At 51.1% G+C, this 19,964-nt stretch overlaps 1 protein-coding gene across 1 annotated transcript in view; it reads left to right on the forward strand.

The window, feature by feature from the left end:
- The window catches only part of EDC3 (enhancer of mRNA decapping 3), a 46,587-nt gene that overhangs the window by 19,480 nt on the left and 7,143 nt on the right, over window positions 1–19,964 (forward strand). The window contains exons 4-5 of the mRNA XM_015416521.1: window positions 3,249–3,581; window positions 16,557–16,710. Coding sequence (XP_015272007.1) covers window positions 3,249–3,581; window positions 16,557–16,710 — 487 coding nt within the window. The remainder of the gene's footprint in view (window positions 1–3,248; window positions 3,582–16,556; window positions 16,711–19,964) is intronic.

A 19,964-nucleotide genomic window follows, 5' to 3' on the forward strand; every position in this document is an offset into this window, starting at 1 on the left:
ACACCCACCTTTTGCTTGTTATTCTGTTTACCTTGTTTGTTGTCAAAACCCAGGGCCCTTTTTTGTAGCAAGAACTCCTTTGCATGTTAGGCCACACACCCCTAATGTAGCCAGTCCAAATGAGTTCCTGCAGTTGGGTGTGGCCTATTATGCTAATGAGTTCCTGCTGGGCGTGGCCAACTCGGGAGCCAGCCGGAACTCCGTTCCTGTGCGTTCCTGCCCAAAAACAGCCCTGCTCCTGATGGCACCTGGTATTTCTGGCCACTGTGTGACACAGAGTGTTGGACTGGATGGGCCTTTGGCCTGATCCAACATTGGCGTCTCTTATGTTCTTATGTTCTAATCCCTGGTGTGTGTGTGGGGGGGATATTGAAGGCTTTTCTTCCACAGTAGGGAGTTTTAAGGTATCCAGAGGGTTCCCTGTATCTGCCTGGTTTCCCGGCGCTAGCTTTTCAATCCCAGAAGCCGAAAGACCTTCTTGGCCTCAAGACATAGCATGCCTGGACTAGCCAGACCCGAAGAACAGGGTGGCTCTACATTAGTTAGGAACCTTGACTAGGAAGAGCTGCAACTGGGAGAATCGGGGAAAGAGGTGATACGTCCCAGTTAGTCTGATTTTAGGCACTGACAAAGGGATGTAAATAACCCATCTGACCAGCTGGGGAAAGAGACCCTGGCTCGGTGGTAGAGCGTCTGCTTGGCATGCAGAAGGGCCCAGGTTCAATCCCCGGCATCTCCGGTTAAGGCTGATTCTGCATTGACTTTTTCCCTCCGTTGTTTTATGAAACCCATGTTCTTCCGGAGAGGACTCCCTGTCTGAGAAAGGGGCAGCGGCTCCTAAAAGTCCTTATAAATTGCGGAAGAGACTGGACTGGACAAGAAGAAGTGAAGGCTGAAGGACTTGTGCCTTTGAAAAAATTTGAATTGAGGTGCTTTGGGGTATTTCCTGATATCAGTTAAATTTAAGATGTGGGAAAAGTTAACAGACTATGTGACTCAGTTTGTAATGAGATTAATACGATTAAGACTAGATGTGTATTTAAGCTGATTAGAAGATCTCCTCTCTTGGGTTTTTAGTCAGTAGTGGGTATCTTTTCTTTAACCCCTTCCTTATTTCTGTTATAGTTTGTAGTTTTAATAAAAATGCAATTAAAAATTCCCCATTGGGGAGCAAAAAAAGGGGGGGGGAAGAAACCCATGTTGGAACCGAAATTCCCCTCTGCATTGCATGCTGCTTTCGCTTCCTTTGATCATCCGGTTTTATGGTAGCCTCCGCACTCCACGCCCGCTTTCGCTTCCTTTGATCATAGGATTTTATGGTACCTTCTGCATAGATTTATGGCCGCTTCATGGCCGTTCAGGGGTGACTCTGCAATCAGTCTGGCGTTGCCCCATGGTATTTGAATGTGGTTTTGAGCTGCACTTTCCCCTCCCAGTTGAGAAAATGTGGAGCGATTGCTAGATGCAGAATTGTCCCCCAAGGACCAGGCAGGAGGCGATGTGCAAGACCTCTGCCGGAGACCCTGGAGAGCCCCTGCCGATCCGAATAGACAATACAGACCTTGATAGATGGATGGTCTGATTTGGTATAAGATGGGCTTCATGTGTTCACGTGTAACCGACTGCATTTCAGATGAATGTACCCTGGCGCACGTGCCTCTTGTTTGGTATTGGTTTCTCCTGTTGATGTAAGGATGCGGGAGTCCCTCAGTTACTCTGTAATCTGCTTCTGCACTTAAAATAAGAATGGGCGCTTCCTGATAAGGCTGGTGCTGTGAATGGGCCAGAACCTCACCTGAGGAACAGGTGTCCTCTTGGCGGAAATTGTTTCTGTTGGAATTTCTTTGGCTCCAGATGGTTCTGGCTTGTTTGGACTTGCGTGCCTGAACTGTAAATGACCGTTTGGCCCATCCACCCCCCCAGCTAGGATGCTGTCCCAGTAGAAGCTGAAGTTGGTTGGAAGGGGAGGGGCCGTGGTTCAGTGGTAGAGCCTTACATGCAGAAGGCCCCAGGTTCAATCCCCGGCATCTCCAGTTAAAAGGGCCAGGCAAAAGGTGATGGGAAAGACCTTGATCTGAGACCCTGGCTCAGTGGTAGAGCCTCTGCTTGGCATGCAGAAGGTCCCAGGTTCAATCCCCAGCATCTCCAGTTAAAAGGACCAGACAGTAGGGGATGGGAAAGACCTCCACCTGAGACCCTGGCTAAGTGGCAGAGCATCTGCTTGGCATGCAGAAGGCCCCAGGTTCAATCCCCGGCATCTCCAGTTAAAAGGGCCAGACGGTAGGCGAGGGGAAAGACGTTTCTCTACCTGAGACCCTGGAGAGCTGCTTCCGGCCTGAGGAGACATTACTGACTTTGATGGACTAAGGGTCTGATTCAGTTTAAGGCAGATTCAGGTGTTCAAGACTGTCAGGGGTCATGGCTCAGCGGTAGAGACTCTGCTTGGCATGCAGAAGGTCCCAGGTTCAATTCCCAGCATGTCCAGTTAAAAGGGACCAGGTTGTAGGAAATGTGAAAGACCTCAGCCTGAGACCCTGGAGAGCCACTGCCAGTCTGAGTAGACACTACTGACTTTGATGGACTAAGGGTCTGATTCAGTAGAAGGCGGATTCATGGGTGTTTAAGGAGGAGCCGTGACTCAGTGGCAGAGCATCTGCTTCGCATGCAGAAGGTCCCAGGTTCAGTCCCCGGCATCTCCAGTTAAAAGGACCAGGCAGTAGGAGATGGGAAAGACCCTGGATGCCTGAGACCCTGGAGAGCGGCTGCCAGTCGGAGTAGACAATACTGACCTGGATAGACCAAGGATTTGACTTGGTATGAGGCTGCTTCCTACAGGGAAAGTCTGTGGCTCAGTGGCAGAGCATCTGCTTGGCATTCAGAAGGTCCCAGGTTCAATCCCTGGCATCTCCAGTTAAAAAGGACCAGGCAGTAGGAGATGGGAAAGACCCTGGCTCAGTGGTAGAGCATCTGCTTGGCATGCAGCAGGTCCCAGGTTCAATCCCCGGCATCTCCAGTTAAAAAGGACCAGGCAGTAGGGGATGGGAAAGACCTCCGCCTGAGACCCTGGAGAGCCGCTGCCAGTGAGAGTAGACAATACTGACCTTGATGGACCGATGGTCTGATTCAGTATAAGTTTTCATGCATTCATGAAATGAGACCTGGACTTCCCATAGCAAAAGAGCCTTGTACTAACTCGAGTTCTTCTTTCTGCATCTGACCCTTCCCCCCTGCCTTGTTCTTCGATTCAGGGTCCTCCAGCAGCCGTCACCCGAACCAGGCGACCCCGAAGAAGAGTGGGGTGAAGAACGGGCCGATGAAGAACAAGGACGACGAGTGTTTCGGGGACGACATCGAGGAAATCCTGGACACGGATTTCGATTTCGAGGGGAACCTGGCGCTCTTCGACAAGGCGGCCGTGTTCGAAGAGATAGAAACGTACGAGAGGAAAAGCGGGACCCGCTCCAGAGGCACACCAAACGAGAAGTCCGCCCGCTATCGGCACGATGAGAACATCTTGGAATCTGAGCCCATAGTGTATCGAAGGATCACCGTGCCCCAGGCCAGTAAAGAGTTCTGCACTGGTATGTCGGCTTTTTAATAAATGAATAAAATAGACGCAATGGCTTTGGGGTATAGTGGGAGGATGGACATAGGAAGAGCCCTGCTGGATCAGACCAGTGAGGGTCCATCTAGTCCAGCCTCCTGACTCATACAGGGGCCAGCCAGTTCCTCTGGATGGCCAGCAGCAGGGCATAGAGGCCGAGGTCTTCCTAAGAACATCGAAAGAGTCCTGCTGGATCAGACCAGTGGTCCATCTAGTCCAGCATCCCGTCTCACACAGTGGCCAGCCAGTTCCTCTGGACTAGCTCACAGAGTGTCTGTCGTGGGGAGGGGGAGGGGAAAGGAGTTTGTAAGTCGCTCTGAGACTCCGAGTGAAGGTCGGGGTATAAATCCAATCTCTTCTTCTTAACATACGAACATAAGAGAAGCCAATGTTGGATCAGGCCAATGGCCCGTCCAGTCCAACACTCTGTGTCACACAGTGGCCAGAAATACCAGGGGCCATCAGGAGGTCCAGCAGTGGGGCCAGAACACTAGAAGCCCTCCCACTCTTGCCTCCCCCAAGCACCAAGAAGACAGAGCCTCACTGTCCCAGATATAAGACACGAGAGAAGCCATGCCCCCCCAAGCACCAAGAATACAGAGCATCCCTTGCCCCAGACCGAGAGTCCCTATCTATCCCTTGTGGGGCTAATAGCCACTGATGGACCTCTGCTCCAGATGTTTATCCAATTCCCTCTTGAAGCCGTCCATACTTGTAGCCACCGCCACCTCCTGTGTCCGTGAATTCCATGTGTGAATCACTCTTCTTTCCAGCAAGGTGTGAGATGTGAAACCTTTTGTTCTCGCTTTGGCCAGAGCCATTTGCATAACTATGAGCTGAAGCACTCTGCGCTTGGGAGAGGGAGGATTCCCTGCCTTTCAAGGTGACTGCTGTGTCCAGCAGTACCACCACACCCCAATATAGGGGGTGGTGGCAGTACTCCCAAGATGGGAACCTGGCTTTTCAAGGGGAGTATAACTCCATCCAAGGCAGGAGAGATCTGAAGTCCCAGGTCTGCCTTTCTACTAACCCAGAGAGCCCTTCTGTTCTCAAGACACTGAATGGTTAGAGGGAGATCAACGCAGCTATTAGCTCGATGGACCAGCGGACTGACTCAGACCCGAATGCAAACTCTCTCTCTCTCTCTCTCTCTCTCTCTCTCTCTCCTGTAACAAACCTGCAGCAGAGATCTCCCCCCCCCCGCTCATAAATAATCCGAGCCGGTGCTGTTCCCTTTTAAATGTTTTAAAACACGCCGCCGGGGAGGTTTAAGTGCTTGCTCCACATAAGACTGTCTTTGAGTCTTTGTTTAACTGCACTTCAAAAAACTGATTTTTTTTTTTTTTAAAGAATAAGAAAATGCCCAGAGGAGAATCCGTCGGAAGGGCTGAGAGAGAGGAAGGAGGGCGAGAGCAGAGGAGGGACTGGGCCACGCAGCCACGGACAGGATCCCGCCCCCACACCCCCCACCAGTGTTCCGTCTAAGCTGAGTTAGGGTGAGCCGGCTCACAGTTTTTTAGCCTCTGGCTGCAGAGCGAACTGATTTCTGCAGCCAGCCAGATCGCTCGCTCACAACTCTAATGCCGGCAGCTCACAGAGTAGAATGTTTGCTCACAAGACTCCACAGCTTAGAGGGGACATTGCTACGGGTAGCGCATCCCAACTCTCGTTGCTGTCCACGGAGAGCCTCCTCCTTACAAACAGGTGTGCGCGTGTTACTTGCCGGTTGTACATGTGTAATGTGTGAACGGGGCTCTTTCTAGCCCTAAAACCATGACAGAAGTTTGTCCAAGCGGCTGCTGCCATGCGAACGATGGCTCCAGAGCAAACTGATTCATGCAATAGACAAATCGCTCGCTCACAACTCTAATGCCGGCAGCTCACAGAGTAGAATTTCTGCTCGTAAGACTCCACAGCTTAAAGGGAACATTGTGGGTCTCCCACCCAAGTAGTATCCAGAGCCAGCCTTGCTCAGCTTCTGAGATCTGATGAGATCAGGCTAGCCTGGGCCGATCCAGGTCAGGGTCCAGCTGTGCGAGTCAGAGTTCATCTCTGCAAAGCCGTTTGCTTTGTGGTGCGATCCTCCCTTTCCCACTCTCCTCCAGACTGCGAGCGAGCGTTTTCAGCCGGCCTTCCTCGGGACTGCCGACGGACCGGAAGCAAAGCCGTCAAATATTAACACAGAGCAGAACAGAAGCCTCTAATCCGGTTAAACAGTCGCCTCATTTCTTTTCCTCTTGTATAATATTTGAAGGCTTTGGTTCCAGTCCATTTGCAGTCCTAAGGAAGTCCGGCTGAAACCGCTTACTTACAGTCCGGAGGAGCGTGTCGACGGCTTCATTCTGTCAACAGAAGAAAAAATAAAGCGTCTTTGCTTGTGAGAATGAACACCAGTTGGTGTGTGTGTGCGTGCGCCATGGCTATTGACTTACTGGACTTATTCTATAGTATATGGAATACAAAGAGTGTTATTGTTATCATATTCTTCCCTTGTAGCAGTGGCTCTCCAGGGTCTCCGGCAGAGGTCTTTCCCATCACCTACCGCGTGTTCCTTTTAACTGGAGGTGCTGGGGATTGAACCTGGGGTTCCGCATGCCAAGCAGATGGCTCTGTCATTGAGCCGTGGCCCTCCCTCTCTGCACAGGACCGCCTTAGGCACTCAGCGTCAGACCTGAGCCGAGTGCTGTGTAGTCATACATTGCAGGATCGATCTCGGTCGTTTGGGGAGGCTCCGGTAGAGGTCCTGGCTTCTGCCTGCCTACTTGACCCTTGCCTGGTAACGGCACATGGAGAGAGTCTGACTCTTGTCAGAGCAGGTTCGGAATGTCTACCTCGGAGGCGTCTTTCCACTGGTATTGAAAGAAAGCGGCGGCGGCTTGGCGGTTTTCTGAGGAAGCCCTCATGGGATCTGGCAGACGCGTGACATTATCGGAGTCTTGGGGAGGGCTGAACAATCCGGGTGTGTGCGCGCGCTCACAGCCCTACAGGAATGGAGCAGAATTCCTGGATCTGCTTCAGTGTGGGGTTTGGGAATACAGTGTCCTTTGCAGGCCCCGGTAGGTAAGCTCTCTCTGTGGTGGTGGCGGAAAGTGCGATTGAGTCATGACCAGGGCTATTTTTGGGCAGGAACGCACAGGAATGGAGTTCCGGCTGGCTCCTGAGTTGGCCACGCCCAGCAGGAACTCATTAGTATAATAGGCCACACCCAACAGCAGGAACTCATTAGGATTGGCTACATTAGGGGTGTGTGGCCTAACATGCAAAGGAGTTCCTGCTCCAAAAAAGGCCCTGGGTTCTGAGAACAAACAAGGTCAACAGAATAAGAAGCAAAAGGTGGGTGTGGCTGGATGACCACACTTCTGGTAACATGGGGGTGTGGCCTAATATGCCAATAAGTTGTGCTGTCAGGGGTGTGGCCCAATATGCCAATGAGTTCCTGCTGTTGGGTGTGGCCTGTTATGCTAATGAGTTCCTGCTGGGCTTTTTCTACAAAAAAAGCCCTGGTCACGACCAACTTAAAACTGAGACTGTAGGGTTTTCGAGGCAAGAGACGGTCAGACGTGGTCTGCCATTGCCTGCCTCTGCACAGCAACCCTGGACTTCCTTGGAGGTTTCCCCTCCAAGTGCTAAGCAGGGCCAGCCTAAGCAGGGTTTATAATCCAAGCCAGTGTTCCCTCTAAGCTGAGTTAGTGTGAGCTAGCTCACAGTTTTTTAGCCTCCGGCTCGCACCTTCCTCCAAGTGCTAAGCAGGGCCAGCCCTGCTTAGCTTCTGAGATCTGACGAGATCAGGCCGTCCCGGGCTATGCAGGTCACGGCAGAGTGGGGGTGAAAACGCCCCCTCCAGCGTTCCTCCTGTGGCTCGTTAGTAGTATCTGCATTCATGGCATCCTCAGCAGCTGTGAAAGCGATCGAGGCCTGAACCGATCTGTTTTTGTTACCTTTTAATTAGGGAACAATACAACCCACCCACCCCTTCCGTCTCCCAGCTTGATCACCACTCAGCCTGGCCCCGTCCAGTTCTTTGTTGTGGCCGCCTTGCTGCTGCTGTTCAGGTTTACACGCTACCTCCTCCCGATCGCTTCCCCCCTTTGAGTTCATTTATCACAGTCCGGCTTCGATTGTTCCCGGACGCGTTGCTTGGATAGGCTGAGCTGTTGAGGTGTTCGGGGAAAGGAAACTGTCGATTAAGATCTGATTGTTACTTTTAATAAGCCTGCCCGAAGTCACATGAAAACATAGTGTCTCAGGTTGACTCTTAAGAGTAATCTGTCCCTCACAGAAGTTATAAATCAGCTTGAGTAAACACCGAACACAGACGATTTTGCTGATCAAATGGCTTTGAATGCAAAGAACAAAGGTGGGATTGTCTGTCACCTCCGTGGGAAGCCGGGTCATGTTAAGAGAAATTACATTGCCTTTAAGCAAAGAGGTGACTTTCCCAGAGAAAGAAAAGGGGGAAACGCCAAGCGGCCGCCACTGAAGAAATGTTTCTGTGTGGCTCTTTGTGTTAATAGAAAAGTATAGAACAAAGTTAGAGTCCAGCGGCACCTTTAAGACCAACAAAATTGTATTCAAGGTGTGAGGTTTCGTGCGCACGCATACTTCATCAGACTTTGAAATGGAATTACATATCATAGTTGTATATATAGGAGTGGTTTGTTAAATCAGCGTGCAGAATAGTGAGGACACATTTATTTTTTTGAATAATACTTTTGTTCTGGTATAAAAAGATTGAACATGAATAACGAACATATTTTCTTTTTTCTTTTTTAGTGGTTTATTTTACATTTTCATAAAACCAAAAACATCCATTTATGTTATAACGTTTGTTCACTTATGGAGTCGTTCGTTATACATCTACATTAATCCACTTATACAGACGTTCCCATCTTTCCAAGAACACTCTTTACTTCTGTCCTTGAAGAATTAAAGTTAATTTGTCCATCTCAGCTATTTCTAATAACCTATGTACTAAATCCTCATGATTTGTTATATATTCTTGCTTCCAATGTTTGGCTATTATTATCCTTGCGGATGTTAATATTTATTAGCCAGACATTGGAAGCAAGAATATATACCAAATAAAGAGGATTTAATACACAGATTTGGAGCTGCGGTGGCTCAAGTGGTTAAGACGCTGAACTGCAGGCTGTGGAAGGTCAGTAGTTCAGCAGTGCAAGACCCGGGTGCCGCAAGACGGGGTGAGCTCCCGTCTCTAGTTCCAGCTCCTGCCAACCTAGCAGTTCGAAAGCAAGAAATTGCAAGTAGATAAGTAGGTACCACTTCGGTGGGAAGGTAACAGCGTTCCGTGCGCCTCGGTGTTTAGTCATGCCGGCCACATGACCACGGCAACGTCTTTGGACAGCGCTGGCTCTTCGGCTTTGAAACGGAGATGAGCACCGCAACCCTAGAATCGGATTCGACTGGCTTTCGAGCAAGGGAGACCTTTACCTTTAATACACAGATTATTAGAGACAGCTGAGATGGATAAATTAAGTTTAATAACGAACATATTTGCAATGATAGCAACAATTCGTGGAGAATCTCCACTTCAACACATTATAATGTGGGTGAAAGGCATAATTTAGGAATGTTACAGGACACATTTTTAACCCATCAGAATTAATGTGTCCTCTCTGTTTTGCACACTAATGTAACAAGCCACTCCTATACGCACAACTATGACCTGTAGTTCCATTTCATCGTCCGACGAAATGGGCCTGCACACGAAAGCTCACACCCTGCATGAAACTTTGTTGGGCTTAAAGGTGCCACTGGACTCTAACTTCATTCTATTGCTTCAGAACCAACACGGCTGCTCACCTTGATCTATAGTATTTGGGCTTGACATTCTCGCGTGCAAAGGTGCCGAGTAATCTCCTAGCTTTTCTCTTTTCTCTTGCGCTTCAAACGAGACGTCCCGGGAGCCGTGTGCTGCGGTTGGACGGCTCCCAGAGGCATGAAGTGAGCCTGTGTGTGTCTGTGGGGAGGGTATTCTCCGGGTGGGGGTTTATAATCCAAACCAGTGTTCCCTCTAAGCTGAGTTAGTGTGAGCAACCAAGGCAACCAAGCGGGCCTCCTTGGCCGCCGATCTGTTGGGGGGCAGGAGAGGAGGAGCGCTAGGGAAGGCATCCGAGCCAGAGGTCGGGAGCAGCTTGATTAGGAGCCCTGGTGCACAGAGATTACAGCCGATCTCGGCTAGCGTGACGTTTTCCTTTGCTCTCCTAGGGAACTGAAGCGCGTGTCAATTTGGGCACGGTCCCGCCCCTCCCCGGGAAGCTCTTTCCCCTTGCCCGGCTCCCGTTTACTTCGGCAGGGCTTGCTCTAGAGAGCGTCTTGCTTTCTTCTAAGCCTCTGGAAAGAACGTAACTGGGGAGTGGGGCTCGCAGGACCACATAGGCAACCAAGCGGGTCTCCCTGGCCGCCGATCTGTTGGGGGGCAGGAGAGGAGGCGCGCTAGGGAAGGCATCCGAGCCAGAGGTCGGGAGCAGCTTGATTAGGAGCCCTGGTGCACAGAGATTACAGCCGATCTCGGCTAGCGTGACGTTTTCCTTTGCTCTCCTAGGCTGCCTTTGGTCCGTTTTTCTTTCTGGCCTTTGCGTGCAGGAGGGGGGGGGCACCGTCTTGCTTTTCATACTCTTCCAAGCGCAACAGCCTGACTCTGGGTATCTTACTGGCAACGCGAGTCAGGGGCCGCCGCGATAATGTTTCTGACCAAGCCTCCCTTGGGCTAGAATGGCACTTGCCTTGGATGAGGGGTGGGGGTGGGAACTCTCCTGGGATTCTCTGTTGTGCTCGGCTGGTCCAGGCCACGGATGCCGAGCTGGGTCGGCCCTGCTCCGTGCTTGGATGGGAGACCACCGTGGAAATCCGGGGGGTGGCTACGCAGAGGCAACCAGTGGCAAGCCACCTCCGCTTGTCTCTTGCCCGAATGGCTCAGGCTGGCCCCGGTCTTGTCACATCTCAGAAGCCGAGCAGGGTCGTCCCTGGTTCGTGCCTGGATGGGAGACCCCCGGTGTTCCCTCTAAGCTGGGTGAGTGTGAGCCACCTCACGGTTTTTTAGCCTCCAGCTCACACGTTTTTGTCTCAGCTCAGGGAGGAGGGGCTCCAGAGCAGACTAATCTGTGCAGTAGCCCAAATAGCCGGCTCCCAACTTTAATGCCGGCAGCTCACAAAGTAGGATTTTTGCTCGCAGGACTCCACAGCTTAGAGCGAACACTGGAGACCACCATGGAAATCCAAGGTGGCGACGCAGAGGCAAGCCGCCTCTGTCCATCTCTTGCCCCGACCTGAGGGGCCCAGGCTGGCCCAGTCTCAGAAGCTTGGAAGGGGGACCAGCAGGGAAGTCGCGAGTTGCTATGCGGAGGCAGGCAATGCCAAGCTGGCTCTGTCGGTCTCTTCATCTTGACAGCCCAGCAGGATCACTATAAATCTTCTGTAACGTGAGCGTGCCTATACGCAGGGGTCATTTCCTGCAGGAGCGCACAGGAGCGGAGCTCCGGCAGTAAAGAGCCCAGGGGATGGGCACATGCAACAAGCCCCGCCTCCTGCTCCCAGGAGCCCTCAGTCAGAGCAAGAAGCAGCCAGGTAAGCTGCAGAGCCCTCCCCCCCGCCCCCCCATTCCCAAACAGTCCAGTGGCACCTTTAAGACCAAGTTTTATTCAGGTACAAGCTCTCCCTCCTCTGCGAGGACAGATCTGAGCATCCCCCCCCAATAGCTAGCAATCCAAAACAGTCCAGTGGAGCCTGAGCGGTGGGTGTTGCCTTCTGACACACTTCCGGTGATGTCAGGGTGTGTGGCATATGCAAATGAGTTATGCTAATGAGTTATGCTAATGAGCCCCCTGCACCTCTTTTTGTACACAATGACCCCTGCATATATGTATGGGCACCTCTCAGTATCATGCGGTGTTTTCAAAGCCGAGCCCTCCTCTCCCACCTTGATAGGTACTGACTCGGTTAGGGCCCGCTGCGAAAGTCACTCTGAGGCTGGGGTTATTTCCTGCCGATACTCCCCAGGCCCTCCTCAGTTCCCAGATGAAAGAAAGGCAAGACAGTAAATGAAAGAAAGTTTACAGAGCATAAAAAGTGGTGGAAATAGGCTGCAGCTGGCAAAATCTTAGCGGAGGGGTCGTTGCTCCTTTAAGTCACCGTTGCAAGAGAGTAGAAAGAATTTGGGTTGGTAGGGAGCTAGGCCGTGCCCTCCGCTCCGGCATCAGAATTCCCCTCCAGCCTTCGATAGGGGGAACCTCAAAGCCGGGAGCAAGGCGACGGCCGACCCTTGCGTGACTCTGGAAGGGAAGGCACGCCTTGAATGCCGTGTGACAGGTTCATCAGAAGCCGGGTCCTTTGTGACTTTGAACGTTCAGGGTTTGGTTTTGTTTTCCCCTCTCCCGGGCTTCTGCTATCAAGTGCTTTTGAAGTCAGTTTCGAGGACGACTTAGCGTTAACCTGGGTGATGCGTGCAATAAAAGTGATTAAGGGAAGGCGATTATCTTAATTGGCTGTTAACACGCGAGGTCAAGTGTATAAGCGATTCACCTCTCCCACGCTCGCTCGTCGTAGGCCGTTTTAACAACGGGGGGGGGGAGTGTCTTCAGCCAGCTCACCGTGCTCTGGGACCCTTTCCCGTGGCTTTGTTTCTTTTTAGATTTGACTAGCCACTTTCCCCTTAGCGCTACATCCTTTACACAGCTCCAAGTACCATCGTGCTGACCTGACCACACTTACTCTGAAAGCCGCGTGATTTTCTGCATGTCGACTTACACCCGACTGTGGGCAGCTACACCTCTGATGTGGCAAACACGCGTGCTTTATGGACACAGGTGTTCGCAGCTGTGTGAATGACAAAAACGTCCATATGTCTCTGTGCCGTCCGTGTGGACGTCCTGGAAAGGCCGCAGTGTAGCATGCCAATTATGCATAGTTATAGTTGTAAGGCTTGTTAGCAATGGATGTGGGTAGTGGAACCCATAGGATTCCAGGCGGGGAGAGTGCTGCCCCCAGTCAGCGTTTAACTGTAGTTAAGTAGAACTGCCATATATCTTTAAGAGCAGTTGCCCCTGGGAGTTGAAGTCTTTAGTTAGGCATCCCAGAGCATCCCTGCGACTGGCTGATTAACAGTCATTTCCTGCACCCAGAGGCGCGAGGATTTGAGTTTACAGCTCTCTTCCCGTTTCTTTGCCTACTCTTTAAATGGCAAGGAGGTGGGAGCATGCAGTCTTTTTCACCATGAGCCAGTGAACTGAGTTAAATTACAAAGTTGTGAACTTCACCAGTTATTCAGCCTCGATTGTAAGTAAAGAAGTCTTCTGAATGTGCGTGGAGGAACTTAATAAAAAAATGATTTAATTCTACTTTACTCTGGCCGTGCGTTGAATCACATCCAGAAGGCGCTGTTGACTCTTGACTTAGCGCCAGACAGAACAGCCGTGGTTCTGGGAGGCGCACTGTTAAACAAAAGCACTTACGAGCAATGCACGAAGCGGCCTTACGCTGAATCAAACCCAGGTCAGTACTGTTTATTCAGACTGGCAGCAGCTCTCCAGGGTTTGGGGCAACGCAGGGCCTTTCCCAGCACCCACTATCTGGGGACTGAACGCCTTGGGTGTAAAGCAGATGCTGTCTCACTGAACCACAGGCCCCGTCCCTAAAGGTTCAGGCTGTCCTTCCTCTTCTCCCGCTTTGGGAAACCGGAACTTCTAGCATCGCAAGTGAGAATCATACACATTCATGGCACTAAAACAGCATTATGTGGCTGCCCTGAGTCAGCTTGGAGTGAGGGCATTTAGAGAGGACACCTGCTTTGAAGGTTACGGACATTGAGTAGTATTGAGGAGACTCCTTTCCCTGCATCTGACCTTAAGAGGTCTCTCAGTGGGGCGTAGGGAACAGAGTGGTGGACTGGGCACCCTGGGTTCGAATCCCTGCTTCTGCCATGGAAGCTCGCTGGGTGGCCTTGGGCCTGTCCCAAACCTCTCAATCTGGCTTACCCCCACAGGGTGGTTGTTATGAGAAGATGGAGGCGGGAATAACGACGGTCTGAGCAGCCGCTCTGCGTCCCAACTGCGGGGAGAAAAGCAGGCTAGAAGTAAGCGTGAGTGGATGAGTGAGGCGGTAAAACGCAAATCCAGTCTTTCAAGAGAGCAGGGGCTCCCAGTGGTAGGGAAGCGGTTTTTAGAGGTGCCACCGCAGATTATGTATGTGCGGAGACTGTAAAGCACACTCTGTGGCGCCAGCGTCTGGTGCCCACTCTTTTAAAGAAGATTTCAAAGAACATTATTTATTTGCTTATTTGATTTCTAACCCGCCCACCAGTGCACAGCAAGGCTCGGGGCGGGTTACAACAACGTAGATACAAAAATATAAACAGCATCAATTAACTAGGGAAGCGGTTCTTAGAGGTGCCACCGCAGATTATGTACGTGCGGAGACTGTAGAGCACGCTCTGTGGCGCCAGCGTCTGGTGCCCGCTCTTAAAGAAGAAATTCAAAGAACGTTATTTATTTGCTTATTTGATTTCTAACCGGCCCACCACTGCACAGCAAGGCTCGGGGCGGGTTACAACAACGTAGATACAAAAATATAAACAGCATCAATTAACCTAGATATAAAAGTAATCTCTAAAATACTCATATATACACAAATTGCCTGTGAGACAGTAAAATGGCAGTCAATAGTGCAAATTAATACATCCACTTCCACAGGCTCTAAAAGGTAAAGGTAAAGGTTCCCTTGCTCGAAAGCCAGTCCGAGTCCGACTCTAGGGTTGCGGTGCTCATCTCCATTTCCAAGCCGAAGAGCCAGTACTGTCCGAAGACGTTTCCTTGGTCATGTGGCCGGCATGACTAAACACCAAGGCGCACGGAACGCTGTTCCCTTCCCGCCGTAGCGGTACCTGTTTATCTACTTGCAATTTCTTGCTTTCGAACTGCTAGATTGGCAAGAGCTGGAACTAGAGACGGGAGCTCACTCCGTCATGCGGTAACTCGGGTCTCCACAGGCTCTACATGTATGCAATAGGAGATGTTAACGAATACTGAGGCAAATGGGTGGACAAAAAGCAAAAGAAGATTGAGCATAGCCGGGCATGACAGAGCAGGTGGAGGCCAATCCAGATGAACTTCTGCCCCTTGCGGGAACATCTCTGTTTTACAGGCCCTGCGGAACTGTATTAAATCCCACATACATAAGGAGAGCCCTGCTGGATCAGACCAGTGGTCCATCCAGTCCAGCTTCCTGCTTCACACAGTGGCCAACCAGTTCCTCTGGGGGGCCAGCAACAGGGCAGAGAGGCCGAGGCCTTCCCCTGATAAGAACATCAGAAGAGCCCTGCTGGATTAGACCAGTGGTCCATCTAGTCCAGCATCCCATCTCATACATGGCCAACCAGTTCCTCTGGACGGCCACCAACAGTGCATAGAGGTCGAGGCCTTCATAAGAACATAAGAAGAGCCCTGCTGGATCAGACCAGTGGTCCAAAGACCAGTGGTCCATCCAGTCCAGCTTCCTGCTTCACACAGTGGCCAACCAGTTCCTCTGGGGGGCCAGCAACAGGGCAGAGAGGCCGAGGCCTTCCCCTGATAAGAACATCAGAAGAACCCTGCTGGATCAGACCAGGGGTCCATCTAGTCCAGCATCCCATCTCATACATGGCCAACCAGTTCCTCTGGACGGCCACCAACAGTGCATAGAGGCTGAGGCCTTCATAAGAACTTCCGAAGAGCCCTGCTGGGTCAAACCAGTGGTCCATCTAGTCCAGCATCCTGTCTCACACAGTGGCTGAACAGTTCCTCTGGATGGCCAGCAACATGGTGTAGAGGCCGAGGCCTTTCCTTGATATTGCCCTCTGGCAAAGAGATTCAGAGGTTGACCGTCTCTGACTGTGGAGGTTCCGCTCAGTCACCATGGCTAGTAGCCATATAAGTTGACCTTTTTTTGCAATATCCTTCTTGGGAGACTTATTTACCGCACTCAGGGTCAACCCTTCTGTGACTGGCAAAACTCTGCTAGATTGGCCAAATATCCCAGTACACGAGACCTAGTTATTCTATCCCGTTTCCTTCTTCTCATCTCTCTTGCCTGCACTGACTCCTCCTAGTCCTGATGGAGCGATCTGTGTGCATGCGCAGCGTGAAGTAGCTTAGAACTCATAATTCACCATATTTAATTCTCTGCGTGAAACATTAATAATAATAATAATCTTTCAATTTATTAATCGCTCAATCCTGCAGAGCTTGCTGGCTCTGAGCGATTTACAGTTACTCATTCACATGGGACTAACAATGATTTATGGGGGTAAGGGAGGACAACATATATCTTTTAAATCACACACATTCACAGTCGGCGAGGGTTTGTTCAGCTGCAGGGTCAGATGTGTTCCGTCGGCATATTCACTTCGGTTTGGCTAGATTACGTCAGCTTCTCCAGGTCTTGCAGCGCCGCACTGCCACCGCCTGGCCGGAACGGCCCGTTACAGGCTTCTTGGAGTCGAAGATATTTTTTCTTAGGCTTTCAATCTCGCGAGCTGAACATTCCGGTTGCCGGCTAACACCTCCCCCACCGGGGGGGTCTTTGGTGTGCCCACCCTCTCTAAGGAGTGGTACCCATTTTATCTACTCGCCGAAGCTTTCGAACCGCTGGGTGGACGGTGAGCTAGGGACAAGGCTGGTAGCTCACACTAACATGGGGCTAGAACTGACAACCGAAATGTTCAGCTCATATGTTACTAACCAGAGGATAAATCCTCTGTGCCACCGCTCCCCATTAATCTGGTTGAGAGTTATTTGCGTGCCCTAAAAGAGCCTTTGGGGCCATTTGGGTGGCCAAGGAAAAACAACGAAAGTGGAATCGCTGTGTATGTGTGTGTGTGACGAGCTGGCTTTTTTTTTGTGTGTGTGTGTGTGGGGGAGAATTGGTTGGCCTAATTGTCTCCTCCCGTTCTGCATTTCAGATTCCGGACTGGTGGTTCCAAGCGTCTCCTACGAGCTGCACAAAAAGCTGCTCTCGGTGGCTGAGAAACACGGGCTGACTCTGGAGCGACGCCTAGAAATGACCGGGGTGTGTGCCAGTCAGATGGCCTTGAGTCTGCTCGGAGGACCCAACAGGTAAAGAAAACCACTTCTCCGGAAGCGGGCAGGCGGCTCACGCTTACCTCCCCAAAGACCTACGAGGGGTGGAGGCGGAAGTTTGCAGCGGGAGATGGTAAAAACGGCGGGAAACCGCCTCCTCTTTTTGTCTGCAGGAATCCTGCAGTGGATCTGAGCCAGTATGGCAGGGGTCTTCAACGTGGTGCCCAGGGGCACTATGGCACTCATTGATACCTTTTCCTGGTGCCCACCAAGTGTTTTTAGAAAGTGGGCTGGACCAGGTAAGGCTTCTGTCCAGCAAGGTTTATGACGGGAGATTTGATTGGCTGTGCAGGTGTTTGTTTGTTTTTAAATGCTTAGCCATGGCCAGCCGTTTTGTGACTGGTGTCCAGTGTTCCCTCTAAGCTCTGGAGTCTTGTGAGCAAAAATTCTACTTTGTGAGCGACTGGCATTAAAGTTGTGAGCGAGCGATTGGGCCACTGCATAAATTAGTCTGCTCTGGAGCCCTCCTTCCAGAGCGAGGACAAAAATGTGTGAGCCATAGGCTAAAAAACTGTGGGCTAGCTCACACCAACTCAGCTTAGAGGGAACACTGCTGGTGTCGCCTCCTGCAGCATCCGTCTTGTGGCTGTGCCTTCCATGCCGTGTCAGAATTCCAAAGGTGCCCACGTGCTCAGAAAGGCTGGGGGGACCCCTGCCCTCATGGGGTTCTCTTTCCCCCGCAAGGAGCGCAAGCCACAGTTCAGACATAGTGGCAAGCAGTGTTCCCCCTAAGCTGAGCTAGCATGAGCTAGCTCACAAGTTTTTTAGCCTCTGGCTAGCACATTTTTGTCTTCTCTCAGGAAGGAGGGCTCCAGAGCAAGCTAATTGACGCAGCAGCCCAATCGCTCGCTCACAATTGAATGCCAGCAGCTCACACAGGGCAATTTTTGCTCACAAGCTGCTCCACAGCTGAGAGGAAACCCCCTTTGGGGGTCGAACGACCCTTTCGCAGGGGTCGCCTAAGACCATCAGAAAACACAAATTTTCAATGGTCTTATGATAGCAACGAAAATAATTTTATGGTTGGGTCACCACAACATGAGGAACTGGGGTCGCGGCATTAGGAAGGTTGAGAACCACTGGTCTAAAGCAATGGAACGAAGCTTGAGTCCAATGGCACCTTTCAGACCAAGAAAGTTTTATTCGAGGTGTGAGCTTGCGTGTGCAATGGACACTTCGTGTCAGACGATGAAATGGAATTACGTATCATAGTTGTATATATCGGAGTGGCTTGTTACATTAGCATGCAAAATAGTGAGGACGCATTTTTTTAACAGATCAAAAGAATGACAAGGCTTAGTTTTTGGTTATCATCTGTTTGGGTTCAACTGGGGGGAGGAGGGGGGAAATAGCATAGGACAGTGGTGGCGAACCTATGGCGCGGGTGCCAGAGGTGGCACTCAGAGCCCTCTCTGTGGGCACGCGTCCCATCGCCCCAGCCAGGCCCAGACTGTAATTAAAGTGTCGAATCCTCTGCCAAATAATTTTAAGTCAATGAAAGCATTTGGGATTGCTTTCCTTACTTTGTTTGGATCATCTTAAGTTAATGTCTGAGTTGTTTTTTCTAAAGTAAAACCTCAGTATTCAGGTTAGATTGCCGTGTTGGCACTTTGCGCTAAATAAGTGGGCTTTGGGTCGCAGTTTGGGCACTCGGGCCTCTAAAAGGTTCGCCATCACTGGCATAGGTAATAAATACGTTAGAACTGGAGATTGTTGTGCCCTAGTTTTGTGAGAATCCTATCCTTAGAGCGCATCCATCTCCTTTCAAGCACAGAGGTGAATTTTACAGCATCTTGGCTGTAAGATTTCTTACACCTTTAGAGAGTTGCATTTATTTAAAACCATACCTCTTCTCCCACCATCACACAGTGGCTCAAGGCACCTATTGGCATGGCTTTAAAAAAAAAGGAGTTTTGTTTGCTAAATGGAAGGTCAAACACACTTCAGAGGATTTTCCCAGAGACTCACATTACCGCATTGAGGCTGGTGCCCGCGGGAACCCTGCAGGCCTTTTGTTTTTCGCAGGGCCCTTGTCCCTGAGCACTGCAGACTTTGGAACCTCTGCCTCCTTGTTCCCTTATCAAGTCGTCAGCTTCATTACACCGAGAAGGGTTTGTTTACATTCCTGCACGCCAGAGGAATGTGTCTGCACGGTCTGACCTAGGAATTCACCTGGCAGCCGATGCTGCCTGCCGGGCTAAATCAAACGCAGAAGAAGGAACCGAATGTTCCGTGGATGCGGTCGGTTGCTAAGATCGAGGAGACCTGAGCATTAGATTCTCTGGTTCATTTCAGATAGCGTGCCTTACTGAAATTAACTAACATCGATGGGAATTGCCTGTCCGCATGCAGTTGGTAGTCGGGGAAAGTGCTTGCCGCGTCGCCCTGCGGGGTTTTCAAGGCAAGATGTTCAGAGGTGGCTTGCCGTGGCCTGCCTCTGCGTGGCAACCCTGGTCCTCCTAGATGGTCTCCCATCCAAGGATCACCCAGGGCCAACACTGCTTAGCTTCCGAGATCTGACGAGTTCAAGCTAGCCTGGGCCATTTAGGTCAGGGCGAGAGACGTTCAGAGGTGGTTCGCCATTGCCTGCCTCTGCGTAGCAACCCTGGTCTTCCTAGGTGGTCTCCCATCCAAGGATCATCCAGGGCCAACACTGCTTGGCTTCCAAGATCTGACAAGTTCAAGCTAGCCTGGGCCATTTAGGTCAGGGCGAGAGACGTTCAGAGGTGGTTCGCCATTGCCTGCCTCTGCGTAGCAACCCTGGTCTTCCTAGGTGGTCTCCCATCCAAGGATCAAGGGCCAACACTGCTTGGCTTCCAAGATCTGACAAGTTCAAGCTAGCCTGGGACATCTATGTCAGGGTGAGAGACTTTCAGAGGTGGTTTGCCATTGCCTGCCTCTGCGTAGCAACCCTGGTCCTCCTAGATGGTCTCCCATCCAAGGATCACCCAGGGCCAACACTGCTTAGCTTCCGAGATCTGACGAATTCAAGCTAGCCTGGGCCATTTAGGTCAGGGCGAGAGATGTTCAGAGGTGGTTTGCCATTGCCTGCCTCTGCGTAGCGACCCTGGTCTTCCTAGATGATCTCCCATCCAAGGATCAACCAGGGCCAACACTGCTTGGCTTCCAAGATCTGACAAGTTCAAGCTAGCCTGGGCCATTTAGGTCAGGGCGAGAGACATTCAGAGGTGGTTCACCATTGTCTGCCTCTGCGTAGCAACCCTGGTCTT

Source organism: Gekko japonicus, unplaced genomic scaffold (genome assembly GCF_001447785.1).
Source record: "Gekko japonicus isolate JY-2015 unplaced genomic scaffold, Gekko_japonicus_V1.1 scaffold2676, whole genome shotgun sequence".
Classification (NCBI taxonomy): domain Eukaryota; kingdom Metazoa; phylum Chordata; class Lepidosauria; order Squamata; family Gekkonidae; genus Gekko; species Gekko japonicus.